The sequence below is a fragment of the Cucumis sativus genome, chromosome 6 (genome assembly GCF_000004075.3).
Source record: "Cucumis sativus cultivar 9930 chromosome 6, Cucumber_9930_V3, whole genome shotgun sequence".
Taxonomy (NCBI): Eukaryota; Viridiplantae; Streptophyta; class Magnoliopsida; order Cucurbitales; family Cucurbitaceae; genus Cucumis; species Cucumis sativus.
In genome coordinates, this window is record NC_026660.2 from 2,995,961 (window position 1) to 3,014,862 (window position 18,902).

At 35.9% G+C, this 18,902-nt stretch overlaps 1 protein-coding gene across 2 annotated transcripts in view; it reads right to left on the minus strand.

Moving 5' to 3' along the window:
* Positions 1 to 18,902, minus strand: part of LOC101220197 (ABC transporter C family member 2) — a 43,725-nt gene that overhangs the window by 23,207 nt on the left and 1,616 nt on the right. For both annotated transcript variants that reach the window (XM_011658224.2, XM_031887838.1), the window contains exons 4-13: positions 18,633 to 18,672; positions 15,614 to 15,770; positions 15,371 to 15,485; positions 15,211 to 15,291; positions 9,934 to 9,958; positions 7,690 to 7,746; positions 2,693 to 2,758; positions 1,522 to 1,596; positions 1,170 to 1,277; positions 293 to 427 (exon numbers count right to left, since the gene is read on the minus strand). In XM_011658224.2, the coding sequence (XP_011656526.1) occupies positions 293 to 427; positions 1,170 to 1,277; positions 1,522 to 1,596; positions 2,693 to 2,758; positions 7,690 to 7,746; positions 9,934 to 9,958; positions 15,211 to 15,291; positions 15,371 to 15,485; positions 15,614 to 15,770; positions 18,633 to 18,672 (859 nt within the window). The remainder of the gene's footprint in view (positions 1 to 292; positions 428 to 1,169; positions 1,278 to 1,521; positions 1,597 to 2,692; positions 2,759 to 7,689; positions 7,747 to 9,933; positions 9,959 to 15,210; positions 15,292 to 15,370; positions 15,486 to 15,613; positions 15,771 to 18,632; positions 18,673 to 18,902) is intronic.

An 18,902-nucleotide genomic window follows, 5' to 3' on the forward strand; every position in this document is an offset into this window, starting at 1 on the left:
AAGTGGAAATGTATGGATATCCGTGAATGTTCGAATCAGCTCAGGCACACCTCAACTAATCTCATGGGACAACCCATCTAACCCTACAACATTTGGGTGTTAAGGAAATTCATAGGAAATTAATTCATAAGTAGGTGACCGCCATGGAATGAACCCATGGCCTCTTAGTTATTGAGACTATATCCCTCCTTTTACCACTAGGTCAACCCATAATTCGTGATGCAGCAACTAGCTATGCTAACCAAACACACATTTGTAAGAGGAACAGGATAAAAATTTGTTAAATACATACCTGTATAGGAAATAAAAGAACTAGCAGCACCGCACCAAAAAGTGAAGAAATTCCTAACTGCTGGTAAAGGAGAACCATTGCAACCGTAATACGAAGTGGAGCCGACCATAACGTGTGCAGGTACTGTGTTATTTGCTGGATACCGAGACCAAAAAGTAAGACACAAAATAAAATCTACTATAAGTACTAGAATTTAATATGAACAATAAGAAACATTTCTTAGAACAGAAATTCCTTCAGTAGCAGCATCACTATGACATACAAAATAGTACTATAATCTATAAAACATGCACATAAATAAAAACATATCAATTAAGACAAATGCCCTGGACAGAATAATCTTCAATGTGTTTGGGCAACCATGATATTAGTACTATAACAATTATTAACAAAATGGGTACTTATGGAATCCAGCTTAAGGGTGGATGTTGAGGTCTATTTATGCTACTCGTGATACTTGTAGAAATACTAGGGACAATATTATCCCTTCTCCTTCTTCCCTCTTTTACCAGATTTCTCCCATTTATCTTGTAATTGTTTCCCACGACTTCATTTACTTTCTTGTACAAACATTATCCTTTAAATTAGGACTGTACTGTACAATAATGAAACACTCCATAAAATCAGAGATTCAGAAATATTCTTCTCTAATGTAACTACAAACTCCAATGAGGCCCACAAGCCGTGTCCACTATGAATTAGCATTTATTTTTCAAGGCCGGTAATACCAGTAAAATTTTGATAAAACAATTTGCATAACCACATCTACACCGAAGCAAAACAAATATGAAATTTTGATGGTTGGAAAAATATAAATAATTTATAAACAACAAACACTGCATATACACCAGAGATAATATGAAACTTTAAAATATGCCTGAAGTGTTGCAGCATCGGTAGTTATCAAGTTGGTTATCTTTCCAGAAGGAAACTTCTTGCGAGCCTCATGGGTTAACCTCAAAGATTTGCGAAAAACAAAAGCAACCTAAAGACAAAGAAAAAAAAAAAAATCAGACCTGTGTCAAGATAACATCTCTCCCAAGAACTTTTCTTCCTTAGTAGACACAATCCATTTTATTAAAGCCACAAAAGAAATTAAGCACCTTATGTTACAAATTGGGAGAAAATTTGAAGTTTCAATAAATTTGAAAAAAACAAACACATTCCAGACTCTGGAACACTATGAATAAAGCGACCATAAAGAAATAAAATAGTAGGGAAAAATTTACCAATGTTGACCGCAGTCGAAAACCAACACGCATCACATTTTGAAAATATTGTGCTTCACATAACACTCCAATAAGCTGTAAAGCAAAAGACAATTAGATATGTACTACACAAACTGGGCCGGGCAATTGATATGAGCATATTGAAAGACATACATGAGAATAAAACAAGCAAATAAAACTGCATAAAAACAAGTATGACTAATGTGAACCAAACCAACCAGAGAATTTTATTATGAATTAAAAATTATGGAATACAAAAGAGAGATTCTCTATTGAAAGAAAATTAAATGCAAATCAAAATCCCAAAAGGAGAACTCAAATGTAAATAGTAAATCCACAAAACATCTTCAATATTGAAAAGAAATTCTCGTGCCAAATACAGAAGAAGGATTTGACTGAACAGTCTTTGATAAATGCCAAACCCAATCAGCACAGCTGTTCCAAAAAAGTAATGGGGCCCACTGGAATTAATTTAAACCTTATTAATCCAACTGTTAAAGAGCCGGTAAGTGAGAGAAACAAAGGTAAAGCCCCCTTAATTACTATCATGAGTAATTATGATTTATCCTCCACAGTAATTATACGGCCACTCCTAAACAGCTTCTATTCTCTGATTCGGCCACTGTATTTTCATTGACTGTCAGCCCGGAGGCCCACCACTGTACAGATTCTGGTTTCTCCAAAAGGTTTAATCCATCCAAAGGAGAAAAAACCTTTCAAGCCTCGAAAATCCTTAAGCACTACATCAGAAAGCAAACTTCTTTCAACAACTTATGGACAGCTTTCCTAAAATTTGAACTGAACGGATGTTGTTCCCTCAAAACTCCACTTTCAGCCCCCTCATGGATCCATCGAACAGAGCCTTCCAACTCAGTAAAAAACCCTGATCTAATGGAGGTGTGCAGCACTAAAATTCAGTCCTCTGATTGCTTTAACAGGTCAGTTTCTGCAGACCCCTACCAAGTCCTTTCACTACTCTAAACTCCCCATCTCAAACACTAATTTAACTCTGCTGTGAGGCTCCCCCTGTCATATTATCAATTCCTCTAAGAAAATAATCATAATACTCAGCTAACTTTGCAAAAATGTAAGAAAATCCAGCATAATTACAAATCTACTAATTGATATGCATAGATTTGAGGAAAAACTAAAACAAGAATTTGAGTCATACCACTCCAGCAAATATTGAGAAAGCATATATGTAACCAATCCCAGATGAATCTCCACGCTGCATGGACTGCAGGTATTCATAAGAAATATGTGAGAATATACAGGGACACAATTCACTAGGAAAATGTGCTAATAAAATGTGCTAACAAATCCAGGCTTTCATTGTCCTAAAATTTTTGTTTTTTATTTCTCTTTTGCATTTTTTTGGGACAAGAAATAAACATTTCAAAGAAAATTGTTAAAATATGATTTCCTAAAACTAAAGGGAGAAAGTGAAACAAGAACCAACAATAAACAAGAGATACAAACAACTCAAAACAAAAGTAATGCACAATTTACTCCAAGAGAACAAGAATCAAGGAATGGGAACGAATTTCTATTCCTGTTCATGATGTTCATTGAATTGTGGGAATGAAATCAATTATTGGAATCCACTACTGGATCCTCATTAATCTCAATCTCGTTTTCAATCTTTTTGTGCATAGCACCACCTTTTAACAAACAGGCATTGTTATATTTCACAAATGTCCATTAGCAATAAATTGTACATCTCTAATTTTTCGTACATATTTTTGAGACATTTTTCTATGACATAAAAATCCTTCGATTATGGTGGCCTTTTTTGTTTTTTTTTTTTTTTTTGTCTTTTTTTTTAAAGGAAACCAGCCTCTTTATTAGTAATATTAAAGCTCAAAGTACGAGAAGAGCAAAATAAAGAGACCAAAAGATAAGGAGGCACACCTGGACATCTCAACTAGGTTGAATATTATTGTTTATCTTTGCGTCTAACGGCTAGTTTTTTAAGATAGGAAATCTTGTTTTATTTGGGCTTTAAACAAATTACTTTAAAAAGGACATTATTATATTATTGTTTGTGTTTGTTTCTAACAGCTAATTGATTTAAATCTCAACCATTCAATTTTCTTTTACTTATGTCCAATGACCTAAAATGATTTTAGATTTCAATATCTTTTCTTTGTTTTTAAATACTTCATTTTCCTCCAGATTTTTAACAACTTTATTCAACTTCACAATTCTCAATAAGTGCAAAAGTCACCATTGTTATTCTCTCTAAAGCTTCCAATTTTTATTCTTTTCATCTTGTCCTTGAGAGAATTCTTATTGTATTGTGGGATTAAATGTTGTGAGAGCTTCAAATTGTATACTCACTCTTTTAGAGAGTTTTCTTTTGTGTGATTTAAAACTTCAACATATTGTAACGGTTGGATCCTAACTCGTGGAAAGAATTGTGTTTGCTCCTGAACCCAAAAAAGGAGCAAATAGCGATTTGGCTCTAATCCGTAGAAAAAGTCAAAAGAAGATTTTTAATCAAAATCCCAAGAGATGCTTGGGAAAGTGGATGTAGGTCGAGTTTGACCAAACCACTATAAAATTATGGTGTCTCCTCTCTAACTCTTTTCTAATTATTTTTGTATTTAATTTTAGCTACATATTTTTGTTGGTTGAGTTTGATTGCATATTCTATTTCTTTTTTTTTTTTTATCAATCTTGTTATTTAACATAATTTAGCTAAAGTTTTTTTTTATTTAATTAGTTTAATTTAGGCTTATTTGTTAAAAAATTTAATTAAACCCTATTCACCCCCTCTCTAGGGCTGCCATACCGGTCCAACATTTACATCATCTCCTTTTTTATTGTGACTTTGCAAGAAAATGCTGGTTCAAATTGTTTCAAACCTTTAACCTATCTTGGGTTTTTGGCTTTGAACGCAAAAGTAAGTTCATCAGATTTTGGTTCATCCAGCCCTTAAGAAAAGGCCTTCTTTGATTTGGAATAGCGTGGTAAAAGCCTCACTGTCCAAATTATAGTTTGAAAGGAACCAACAAGTTTTCCACAATAAACCATCCCATTGGTGATATCGTTTTTGTCTTCAAAAGGCATTGTCCACCAAAGTTCTTGCACCTACACCCCCAACAAAATGGAGTAGCCAAGCACAAAAATCGTCACCTTTTGGAAGTCGTTCGTTCTCTTATGTTTTCTACTTCCGTTCCTTCCTATCTCTGGGGAGATGTCGTTCTCACTGCAGCCCATCTTATCAACCAAATGTCTTCTTGTGTCCTACATCTCCAAACCCCCTTAGAGTGTCTTAAAGAGTCATATCTCTCCACCCACCTCATCTTTGATGTTCCTCTTTGGGTATTCGGGTGCACAACCTATGTTCATAACCATGGTCCTAACCTATCTAAGTTTACTCCTCGAGCTCAGGCATGTATCTTTGTTGGTTACCCTCTACATCAACGAGGCTATAAATGCTTTCACCCGTCTTCTCGTAAGTACTTTGTCTCCATAGATGTTACCTTTCTCGAAGATCGTTCTTTCTTTTCCATTAGCCATCTTCAGGGGGAGAGTGAGAACGAAGAGTCTAACTCTAGTTGGGTGATATCTTTAGGGTCTACCAGTCCTACTCTTGTTACCATACCAAGCCCAGATCCTCACTACACAGTCCTACCTACAAACCAAGTTCCTTGGAAAGCCTACTATAGGAGGAATCTTAAGAAGGAAGTTGGATCTCCTGCTAATCAGCTGGCTCCTGTCCAAGATTCTAACCTCTACGAGATCAAGGTATGACTGATTCTATTGACTCATATTGACAGTAAAATGAGTAAAAGTGACAAGTCCGAGACAGCTATTACTGAAAATATAGGTGAATAGGGCAATGTTGATACTGAGGTCATCCTAAATGAAAAAGGGTAGTAATGATGAAAATGAGGTCAATGCAAAAATTACTGAAAATGAAATTAGGGAGGATCGTTCAGAGAATATCAGTAAGTTTGATCCCTCTCTTAATCTGCCTATTGCATTAAGGAAGGGTACCAGATCTTGCAATAAGCAATCTATTGCTAACTATGTTTCTTATGAGAACCTATCTCCTCAATTCAGAGCCTTCACAACCAGTCTTAACTCTACTGTGATACCAAAAGATATCCATATTGCTCTAGACTGTCCTGAGTGGAAGAATGTTGTCATGGAAGAGATGAGGGTCCATGAGAAAAACAAGACTTGGGAGATCTACACTAAGGGACAAAACTGTGAGATGCAAATAGGTGTTCACTCTTAAATCCAAGGCAGATGGTACAATTGATAGACATAAGGCCAAACTATTTGCAAAAAGGGTTCACTCAGACCTATGGGATTGACTATTCTTAGACTTTTCTCCTGTGGCAAAGTTGAACACTATTAGAGTTTTCTTGTCGGTTTTGCAGTGAATAAAGATTGACCTCTATATCAAATTAATGTTAAAAATGCATTCTTGAATGGGGATCTTAAAGAGGAAGTAAATATGAGTCCGCCTCCTGGATTTGAAGCTCAATTTAATAATCAGGTTTGCAAGCTTCAAAAATCCTTAATGATCTTGATAAGAGTGAAAGCATCATCTAATGATGAAATCTTAGAGGCAGAGCGAATTTGTGCCTTTGCCATTCCAAATTCAGGTAAGAGTCTATTCAAAAAGATCATAACAGCCATCTTCTCTCATTGAGCTTGATGAACTTTAACATCAGGACTAAAAGGTAACAACAAGTCAAGCTCAGCAGTTATCTTCTTAAGCCGCATAAAGTAGCTGGTGACAGACTCAGTTTTTTGTTCAGCACGAAAAAATTGCATACAAACCTCAAACATTCTATGCACTTGCTCTTTACCTGAATATAGAAAATCTAGAAATTCCATAAGTTCTTAAACAGATTCACAGTGATCAACCAATCCAATTATGTCACTCTCAATGGAGTTTTTGATCTGAAGATATAAACGGGCATCATCACGAAGCCAATCCTTCTTCTGCTTTGCATCTTCTGGGAGATCTTCGGTCATACGATCATCCATATCAGTACTTCTAAAATAAAACAAAATTGTCTGACGCCAGTCGTAATAATTAGATCCATTTAACTTATGTTCTATGATCTTAGAGGCTAAGGGAATAACATAGGAGACTACCAAATTCTTTATGTCGGCCATATTGAAGTCACACACTGATTCTAGTACACAAACAAAGAAAAATCGATTCAAACCGCTGTAAAATTGGAAGAAAACCCTAAAACAATGGTGCAGCCTTCAGTTTTTGTCAAATCTGAATACTCTTTGATAGACCCAACGGCACAGACTGACCAGAAACAGAGGTTCGAGACAAGCCCAGAACACGGAGGTCAAAACGTAGTTCTCACGCGCCAGCACTTGGGTGATGTGCAGAGGTATTCAGGCGGCGCATGAAGCTCACGTGCGGTATTTCCAAACGATCGGTGAAGACAGACTTGGGCGGACGGAGGTGGCACTTAAGGTATGGGTGGTGTCGACAAACGGTCAGCGGAAGGGAACCTAAACTTAAGCCTAACGGAGGAGGAAGCTAGCGGCTATTCGAAACCCTAATGGCTCTGATAACATGTAATCTAGAATTCAGAGAAGTATATTTCTTATTCATCTTTTAGTCAAAGAAAAGTTACATATTTATATAGAGAACAAAATAAACCCTAGACGTTATGTACAATTACAATAAAGGACATATACTATAAATATATCATAACACTCTTGTACATTGAGTTCTTATTATTAATAAAGAATTTTGTCTCCGTTCCAAAAAAAAAACAGTGGGAGCATATGCATTCCTTCGAGCCAACAGGTTGCTGATGTTATCACCAAGGGGCTTCTCAAACCAAACTTCGACTTTTGTGTTAGCAAGTTGGGCCTCATTGATATTTACGTCCCAACTTGAGGGGGAGTGTTAGAATGAGTGGGCTTGGCCCTTAGAGTATTTTTGGAAAGTATATGATTTTCCCTATTTCCTAAATAAATATAATATTATAATATCATTAATGCACAGTTTTTTGTCTCTGTCTGTTTCCTTATTTTACCTTTTTTTTTTTTTTTTTTGTTTTCTTCGTTTCATATTGTTCCTGTAACTGTCTCCAATGATCAACCTTCACTATAGTGATGAAACCCAAGAAGGGAAAAAAGAGAAAAGAAACAAAGAAAGAAAAGCCCACCAACCTCGAGAAGTTTATTCAAGATGACAGGTCCAACAAACTGAGACATATCATTGCCAATCTGCAAGTGCTACAATATGTTAGTCAAATTTGGCGGCAAAAACAAAATAAATAAATAAATGAACATGAACCAGTTGCGATTTCAAATGAAATAGCCTCTTTAATTAGAAAGAACATTTGCTGTTAATGTATTTTTCTTCTCTTTCTTTCTCTGTACCAAACGGATCGAACCCATAACGAGTGGCACGACTGCCTACAAAACATTTTTGGTCATTTTCTGTTAAATTAAAAAATCTTTTTTATTGTTAACTGTTGAAGTGCAAATTATTGAAGTGTTAAACAAAGTCCAGTGCACACGTTTTTTGTAAGCAAATCAGAACGATTTTGGGAATGCTTTCTCTGGCCACCATATAAAAGTAGAAAGATATTACATGTATCCGTTGGTGCTGAAAAGATTGGTTCATTTCTTGGAACCTGACACAAGATTTTCTTTAAGTTGAGAAAAATCAGCACATGCTGCATTTTGTTTAGTTGTTCTGATTTTGGATCTTGGGAGGAGATGTTGAGGACGCTGAGGGAGTGTCAACCTAATTGAGATGTTCGGATGCACGTGTTGATCTCAGTCTCTCTTTTTTCCAGTGCTCTCTGTATAATTCTCTTGTATTTGAAGCATTAGTCTTAATTTTATTAATAGAATTTTTGGCCTGTCTCCTTTTCAAAAAAAAATCAGCACCTGCTGCAAAGGAAACTCATAAATCAATGTTTGTCTCCATCAGTTTGTCCCCTTTTTATGGCAGCAAATGAGACTTCACAGCATTTATGATGAGCATGCTATGGGGTGTCCAACCTAGTTGAGATATCTAGGTGCACCTATTGATCCCAAAATAGCACTCAACTTCCATTTTTCCAAACCAAGGTGAAAGGAAAAATATACCAATCCGAGCTTGTCAAAGATGATCAAGTCCACAAAAGTTAGGCAGGAGTGGTGCAAAAGAAGAAATGAAATGCTTATACTTCTTGGGTGAGGAAAGAAAAAGCAGTGGAGCATTAGTTTCTTTTTGTATTTTGGAGCATTAGTCACTTTTCATTGTCGTAATGAAATGTTTGATATCCATTTCAAGAAAAAAGAAAGAAAAAGTCGTAGATATAATCTACAATTAGTGATTTCTAGACTACTAGCTCACAACTCTTGAAAAGACATTCATAATAATGTGGAAGTTGGATTGATTTAGATCCAACTGTTCTATCTTTTTTAAAATGGAGACAAAGACTTCCTGTTCTAATAACCCCTCCAAGGCTGATAAAGCGTTATTGAAATTGAGTGCTGATTTTCTGCATTGAGTTTGATGGTAAGTGGAGGCAAATTGGAAAGCTCCACATAAAAATTGAGAAATGATCCCAAGCAGAACACTGTTTTACAAAGTTATTTGATGTATCAACAAGGAGAGGGAAATGGTAGAGAAGTTATTTTTTTAAAAGGAGACTGTATTTTTTTCTTTTATATCCATGAGTGTCAGGGCGAGCTTACGCGCCCTCGGCTAATCTCACGGGACACCCGCCTAAATTAATTCCTAGGTAGGTTAGGAGACTGTCTCTTTATTAATGCATACGAAAACTCAAAGTACTAGATGTATACTAAGAGTACAAAAAAGATACTTAGGGATCAGAGAAGGTAAAAACTTGTTTAGATACCCTTTTCAAACATCTCAACCTGCTCATTTGTACCAAAAATTTGTCAGTTAATGATTGAAGATAGTCATCATTCTGTTTAGACCAACAAAATCAGCCATTAGACAAGTCTTAGCACCATAACAATCTGACAAAAATGTCACATTCCCCACGAGTATGACTAGGATCCTCTGATCAATCCATCCAGTCACATTGAAATCACTACCAATACACTAAGGACCATTTTATAAAAATAAAGCAAATGCAACTCAACTCATGGAAATTCTCTCGTGGTAATCATTTGGTTCATAAACTTTCATAATCTAAATTCTTTTCTTTGTGATTTCAATGTGACTCAATGATTTTTGTGCGTTTAATATGAAATCGATTGGCTATCATCAACTTTGGTGATCTATTTCTTTAAGAGTATTGGATTGGTATGCTTTAAGGTTGGATCGTCTTTCTTTCTCTTTTTTCTCTCTTTTTTTGGATAAAGACAACAACTTCAATGAGAAAAGAAACAAATAAATAATACAAAGGCATACAAAAAATCAAGCTCGCAAGTGATAGATCACAATACCTTCCAAAGCCCACCCAACCAAAACCTACAAATGGAGATGAGAGAAGAAAATTAATTATGCACAATACAAAGATTGAGTAACAAAAGAAGCAGTATTCCTTCATATACTAAATTTAAGTAAAACACATTCAATTCATGTTCAGTACTCTGCCTATCTTAGTTTTAGTCAAATTCTAAAAGATGTCTGTGATGTTATTCCAACCTCCCGAAGGAAATTTGAGGGCCAGTACTTGATTTTGCAACTGGACGAGCAAAAGAATACTACCAATTACCTTTGGTTTATTTTTTTAAGACAGCTACAGTGTAATTTATTAAGTGCATTTAAATTGTGATTTTATAAAATAACTCACTCCTATAGAATTCTACTAAAGATCTTCGAAATTAAAGACCACAAAAAAACATGAGAAAGCATTGTTTTCTTAATTTTACCTTGAAAATCAGATGGCATGAATAAAATCCTTGAATGCTCCTAAACCTAACCCTGACCCTAGTCCTGTTGTCGTTTCTGCCATTGCCACCATTTTTTTTCTTTTTGCTGACTATCGAAGCAGGTGTATGTCAACCATTCAATTGAAGACTAGCAGTGTTTTTTGGTTCAACCATGCTTGCTTGTGAACGGTGATCAACATCCACACAATCCTATCCAATGCTTGTGAAACTTTTCCATCCATCTGCTGGAGGGTGTCGTCATCTATCAACTCGTGTCATCTGTCTGCCATCGCCTTCCAGTCAATGTTCATTGGTCAGTTCCGAGCAAAAATCACTATTCCTGATTTTGTCAGTTTTTTTCTTCTTTATCGATTGATCGATTGGGTTGTTTTTTATAGACTGAGGCCCCCATCCCTTTGAGATTTTAATGACCAGCTCCCATTTCACCGGATGATTCATTTTTCCTCCTTTGTTTCCTTCCCAAAAGTTTCAAGGGTGATTCTTCCCCCATTAGATAGATTGTACCTCATCCACTTTTCCAGCTTTCTTTGAATTTTATCAATGATAGGCTACCAAAATGAGGAACTCTTAGGATACAACCAAGGGAAGTCCGAGATACATTATAGGGAGACTTTGTTTTTTCTTTTGGAAAAGGAGACAAGCTTCTTTATTATTAATAAACTCAATGTACAAGAGAGCTATACAATGAGAATAATAGAAAAGCCAAGAAATGAGGGAGAGATAGAGAGATAGGATCAGTAGGAGCACCCGGACATCTCAACTAGGTTGACACCCCGTAGCACCCTCGTCGAATCCAAAATACAAAGAAAAGACCAAAGTACAAGAACAATACTAAGGTCATGAAAAGACCAAAATAACAACAGAAGCTACCTACGGTAGACAAAAGCAAGGCTGAAAAGTAAAAACATAACGGCAGAAATACATATAAAACCCATCCCAACTACAGAAGAACTAATTATGAATTGGCAATCAGGGGAAACTACATTGAAACTCATCCGATGAAGGCGGTCCAATTGAGGCAGATGTCTTGAATGGAGTAATCTTTGAATTCTGCATTTGAAGAACACCAAGCTGCTGCGTTTCTTTTAAAAATCTCTACGATGTCAACCCAATTCCATTTTTTATCATGGAAGATGCGAAAGTTACGTTCAAACCAAATCTCAGCTAGAGTCGCTTTTATCAAATTAACCCAAATTAGAAAAGGTTTTTTTGATAAATAAGGCCTCCTCAGTAATTGGTGCACATTGGCACTAAATGAGCCATCAAAGACCCGAACTGATTTAAGCATAGAAAATATGTTAAACCAACAATTTGATGAGAAGGGACAGAAAATGAATAAGTGAATTAATAGCTCACTGTTTTCCAAGCAAAGAGGGCACACTGAATGCAGCAAACACGAATTGGGAAGCTTCCTTTGCATAGTCTCAGAACAGTTTAGAGAACCCACTTCCATAATCCAAACCAACACATTTATTCTCCTTGGACTGCTGGTTTTCCAAAGTGCTTTAAAGTAATCTTTTTCCAAAGGTGAAGAGGGAGAAAGGTGCTTTGAAAGAGACAACTAAAAAATGGCCTGAGGATTCTAATGACCAAACTATCCTGTCATCCAAGTCTGTTAGACCTTTATAAGATATGAGTGTTAAAAGACAAATCTTGAATTTCTTCGTATTTTAGCAATCTTCAAAATACTAGTGACCAAGATTTAGTGAAAAATCCCAGTGGGTAGCAACTGAATCATTTGGCTGCGGAGCTAATCTGAAAAGATGTGGAAACTGAGATTTAAGAGGTAGATCTCCTATCCACGAGTCTGTCCAGAAAGCTACTCTCCTTTCGTTCACTGTTTTGAAAGTTGCCACCTCAACCACCTTTTCCCATTCTCTAGAGATACTGATCCATGGGCTTCTAAGATTGTTTCCTGATTTGTTTATAGTCTGCCAGTCAATTTTTTTGCAGCCATGTATACATCTAATTACTTGATGCCACAACACAGAGTCTTCTTTCAAAAACCTCCAACCCCATTTAGCAAGGAGGGCCTTGTTTTTATAGGGAGACTTTCAATCTTGCAATTTAGTCTTGAGGCAACTGAGGAGACCTTATTATCCTCGATATTTATACCGCAAATGGAAAATTTCTCCCAATTGATTTTTTTCCCTGAACACCATTTGAATAATTCTGATGTCTTTTGCAAATTTTCCAGTATTGCCTCTTCTAACTTACAGAATATTAAAATGTAGTCTGCAAATTGAAGGAGAGGAACATGAACCTCTTCATCTGTGGCAACCATATTCAGTTTACATAAATCAATAAGATTAGAAAAGTTGCTGAGAAGCAATTCTTTTTTCACAATGTTAGGACCTTCTAATGGTTCAAAGTGACAACCAAAGTCATATACAATCTTGCTACTTCATTTGCAATGAGAATAAAGTCCAAAATTCATCGGCCTTCCAGGCAAGCACTCTGTGTGGGAGCAGTTGGCATGATCTTCTTTAGCCTTTCTGCTAGTACCTTTGCAATCAGCTTGTACACCAGAGTGGCGAGATTGATAGGTCTAAAAATCAACTGAACCTCTTCATCCGTGGCAACCATATTCAGTCTACATAAATCAATAAGATTAGAAAAGTTGCTGAGAAGCATTTCTTTTTTCACAATGTTAGGAACTTCTAATGGCTCAAAGTGACAACCCAAGTCATATACAAACTGATACTTTGTGACCAACGAAGGAAGTCGTCTTCATTAAGTCAAATCGTGGTTACTTAAATAGTGGGGCTATTGGAATGGATACGATTGTCGACTTTAACCATAGGTGACTTAGTATCTGAAATGGCTGAAGCAACAAAGTTCAGGAAACAAACAGAAAAGATCTAAAAAACAAACCAAACTCATCACTGGCGGTGGGCGGCGGACGGTGGCGAAATCAGCAGCAGCAAGGGCGGCCAACGAAGTCAAAAGAGAAACCACAATGAAACCACCAACTTACTGCAAGAAAAACCGACTGTCGGCGATGTCCTATGAGTTGGGGCAACGGGGGCGATTGGTCGGAGTAGAGCCACCAGCGAAGACGACCCTCAAGGCAACAGATGTACGCAACAGCAGGGGGCTGTAAGGGATATAAGGTTTTTTAGGGTTTTCAAAAAACCTGCTCTGATACCATGCCAAAATGATATATTTCTTTTATATTTCACAAAGAGAGAAGGGTTTTTTTAAATGGAAGAACAACCCATTACAAAGAAGGAAAAAATGATTTTGGCAAATATAGTACAACCAATACAATAAAATATAACACAAAAAACGAGAATAATCAACAGGAACCGAGTCTCTTTTATTAATTGAAAATGAGACCAAAACTCACAGTACAAGAGAACTATACAATGAGCAAAAGAACCTAGGGACCAGGAAGCGCATCTAAACATCTCAACTAGGTTGACACCCTTAGTGCCCTAATTATATTATAACAAAATAAGATGAACATGGATAATATATCTAGCAAACTTCATAACGATTTAGCCATTTGATACATTTGTCATGGAAGACCCTTTGATTTCTTCTAAACCATAATTCTGTCAATAGAGCTTTAACCGTGTTCCACTAGATTATCCATGAGGTCTTATTAAGATAAGGACCTCCTAAAAGTTGTCTTGATGATAGCTTTATCTGCAAACAAAGGATTAATACTGATTTTGACTTAAAATAAATCTTCCAAGAAGATAGAAATATCATTCCATTCATCAAAAGCAAATAATCTTTTTAGAACCCATAATGAAGAATGTCATCATATTTTCGGACCCAGTATTGTTGCACACTATGTTGAACGAATTGGAAGTCAAAGAGTTGAACTTGACAAGCATTGTTGGTCGCTTTAGCCGTGCTCTGTTTTTAAGGATCAAAATAGAGGAGGAATCAGCTCTCCATAGTACTTTACTTCGTTTGCATAAACCAACCCTGATAGAGACGGGGCAACTAGAATCTAAAGTGTATGGTAGAATGCCATGACATGTAACCATATCTCACAAGAAATTTCTTAACATGTTCAAGAACGATAACCATTCTTGTTTTGCAACTCCAAAGAAAACGTGAATATGAATGAATTCCTGAGGACGACACACCTTAGAATCCAACCTGATGAAGTTCAAAACTTGGTCAGTTTTGAGGCTCCATTTCCATCATTACCATTTTTGAGAAAGAACTTCCGTTCCAGCCCTTGGACAAGATCTGATAGGGAATCAATAAACCATTTTAATTGATGCTTAGTTACACGGAGGATTTTGCGCAAGTATACGTCGTCAATATGAAATAGCCCCTTTTCGAACCATATGCAATAGAAAGAATCGACAACTTTGCAGCTCTCCACTTCCATTTCTGAGTCAGATGAAATCCTTGGAGAAATTGCCGATGAATCATCTTGACCAAAGAGAAGAAGGAAGAGAGAGGGAATACAAATAACTTATCTCCAAATGGTGTGTGATGCAAGTTCACTTGATTTCTATCCCTTCAATTAATGCAATTTTCTCTAAAGCTTGAAAAGAAGATAATCGTCATATTGTTATTCTCCTTTGTTTCTTTTGGTATTGTATATTTTTTTAGCATTGATCTCTTTTCATTTTATCAATGAAATTCCTTTAAAAGAAAATAAATAAAATAGAAAAAGAACCTCTGTAATGCAAAATGTGATTCAGAATGAGGAAACTCTTTATCCAAACAGAATAAGATAATAACTAACATTAATGACTTACGAAATGAGGTTTCCATTCATCAATATATAGTAAATTAGTAGTTTACTCAAATATCAATCATTCAATGAAAACTATATCTCACTGGTCTACGACTCACCTCCCTCCAAGGCTACTGTTTAATGCTCTAAGAAGCCATGGTTTGGATTTATGAGACTCTTCCACCCAAATTTTCTGGAAGCTAGATAAAACAATAAATAAGATCCAACAATAATGTGAAAAAATCAGATAATAATGCTGAGAGAGTGAGATGACCAGACTTATCGTATACTGTTTCAGTTCGATCCCACATATCCAATTTCCAAACGTCCTTCTCCGTGAGAGGCCTTTTATATCCTAGCTTCATTATGTGATCCATCCATGCAAAAGTAATTTCTAGTAAAAAGTAACAACAATTTAAAAGGAAATTACATAGCAATCTCCATCATAAAATAGCAATCTATATCCTAAATATTTCTCCACATAAAGGCAACAATGCTGGATTTTATAGAAAGAATACTTACTTGAAAATAAATTCACATGCCGCTCAGGACATATATCTTCTCCGTCAGGGAGTTTTTCATACTCAGCAACATCAACAGATTCACTACTTAAGGGAGTATGACCAGGATAAGGATCCAAGCTAGGCACATATGGGAGCAAGAGAACACCAAATAAAGCCTACACCAAGAATATAGTCTTAGAATAAGTTAGCAAGGTGGAAGAAGATGAAATCCAACTAAACACTAATAGGTTGTTTAGTTTGTTGATTTTATTGGATGGGGTAACTACTGTTAATAAAAATAACCCACGGTTGAGTTTTCTTTATTTTATTTTTTTTTAAAAGGAGACAGTAATTTTGTTAATAATAGAGAAAGAGAAACTACATAAAATAAGCAAAAGAAACAACTCTACAAGGCTTAGGCTTGAGAAAAGAAAAAACAATAAGCAACCAAAGATAGAACCTAACAAAAGAACAAAATATTGAACGATCTTTCGCAAAGGATTAAAGAACAAGGTGTGTCACTATCATGTCATGTCGTGTCTGAGTCGTTTTGAAGGCAGAGTGACCTTTGACTTTGACTAAATATATTGGCATTTATAAGTGTCCTGACATGCACAAAATGGGTGTCTTGGTCACTGATGGTGATTGTTTTGATGGTTGGTCGTCAATAAGTGAGGTCATTGGAAACATTAGAGAGAGGAAGAGTGGGGTATTTTACCCATTGAATCGTAACAAATGCTACTATAGTAAAACAGGAGAACCATTACCCCTTATTATCTTAACAAGCTTCAAGTGCTAATGAGTTTTTTTTTAAACGGAAACCGTGGTTTTTATAAATGTAGTGAAAAGAGATAAATGCTCAAGATACAAATATTCGAAAAGAGCGAACAACAAACAAATGCTAAATGAGTCATTATACCTACACCCTAAGCCCACTTCACCCATTCCAAATTGGGGGCTCAAACAACCCTTTAATTCCATTGATTGTACAACTGTTATAATTAAAGTGGAGAAAATATTTGTGATTTCAATCTGGCCAAGATTAAGACAACAAATTGGAAGTATGACAAATTTTCTCTTCATTTTTGGGAATACCCTTTTGAGCCTCCTCGTGTATTCTCTCACTGTCAACCCATTCAGCTTACACAGGAGATTAGGTGGTCACATTTTAATTTGTGTTTTCTTATAGTCAATATTGAAAGAGAGAAACAGTCACCTCTTCAACGATAAAGGAAGCTCTGGTATAGGGCATGGAACTAAAGAAGGTTTTTGTGGAGTAAAGACCTTAGTGAAACTGTGATAGGTGGACGAATAGAGGTAGACACAAGTGAAGATGAAGTGATAAGAGGCTCAAAAAAGACATAACTGTGTCGATAAGGAAATCATCCTATTCGTCCTTGTGCTACTTGTAACTCTTACTCAAAGAGAAAGAAGGTAAGGAAAAGTATGAGGAATGTTCAAAGAACATGACATCAAAAAAGATAAAGTGTTTATTAAAACTAAAACAATTACACATATACCCCTTCTGAACATGAGAATAACCAAGGAGAATACATTTTAAGGATTTTAGATCTAGCTTGGTAAGTCGAGGGTGAACGTCCCAAACAAAGTAGGTACAACCAAATATTGTTGGAGAAAAAAACAAATGTTGTTCGGGTCCTAAAGTACGATAAGGTATCTCACCCATAAGAATGGAAGAGGGATCAATTGCCAAATAAGATTTCATTAGCCAGAAAAAATCGATTTTTTCAAGAAACCCTTTCTGGTCAGTGGCAGATCACGGGCACAATCAGTGTGTGAAAGAGGAGAGAGGATCAGTGATCCACAGATCACTGGGACAGCTCCTAGCTTCCTGGTTCATCACTTTTCGGCGATTGCTAAAAGAGGAGGAAATACTTGAGTTCCAATTGTTGCTTGGAAAAATTGCAGCCAGAGTGATTTCTGATGATATTGATAGAAGATCATAGTCTTTGATGGGAAATGGGTTCTTTTCCGTAAAGTCTCTCACAGTTCACTTATCCCCTTCTTCCCCAATGGACAAGTTGCTATACTCAGTGCTATGAAAGTCTAATAGCCCAAGGAGGGTAACATTCTTGTTTGGATCATGATGATCAGTCATCTTAACATATCCTCTGTAATGCAACATAAAATTCCTAACAGCTGTCTTTCTCCTTCCATTTGCCCTTTATGTCATCGGAATGGAGAAGATCCTTTACATCTCTTCTTCTTTTGTTCATACGCAGCACAATGTTGCGAGAAGTTGTTCTCTTTCTTTAATCTTTCTAGATGTTTGGTGCTGACCTCCAAAGAAATATCCATAACTTTTATTTGGGGTGCACTTCAAAAAAAATCCCTCAATCATTTTGGATACATGCGGTAAAGTCACTTTTGACATAATTATGGATTGAGAGAAATCAAAGGGTTTTTCCACGATAAATCTTTTGTTTGATTGGATCACTTTGAAGTTGCCCATAAGAATGCCTCATCGTGGTGTTCCTTCTCCAAGCCTTTGGAAAGCTACACATTCAAGAAATCTACTCAAATTGTAGAGCTTTTATCTTCCCATCTTCATTTTTGTCTTGAGTTTAAATCTCTTATTGCACTTTTGGCTTACGCCTTTTGTATGTTTTTTGTTGAAGCCCTAGTCAGGCTAGTGATCAATAGTCTTTTTGTTCAATCTATAATAGCTGAATTTATAAGCCTCGATCGACTTTTTAAAGTTATGTTTTAAGGAAATGATGAGGGCACAAAGGGAGTGTCAACCTAGTGGAGATGTTTGGGTGCACCTACTGGCCCTAGTTATGTTTTATGCTTTACACTCTTTGTAACTCTCATGTACTTAGAGCATTAGTCTCTTTCATTCTACATATATATGAATAGATTTGTTTCCTTTTCAAAAAAATGAATGAATACGAGGAATACAAAAAGTTCTCGAAGTACTAGTTGCTCATGCATAATTTATCAAACTCATTAGGTAACACCTATAAAGTACAAAATAATGCAAAATTGCATATTGCAAAGGCAGAAAACAAACCAACCTGGAAGAAGACTTCACTGATGTACAAATATAGGACATATCTGAAATGACAAAATTTAAACAGTGAATTTATGTTACAACTAAATGTATGCTCAAGAAACTGAACAGTTTTTTTTTCTTTTCTCACAACAGACAAATTGAGATTTTTCCATCATATTTCACAGATGCCTAAAATTGTACATTCAGTTCAATTTCCAATTAACATCTTAATATTTTCGATGCTAAGTTCTTGGCACATTTCCAAAAGACAATGGATTTCATACATGAAAAA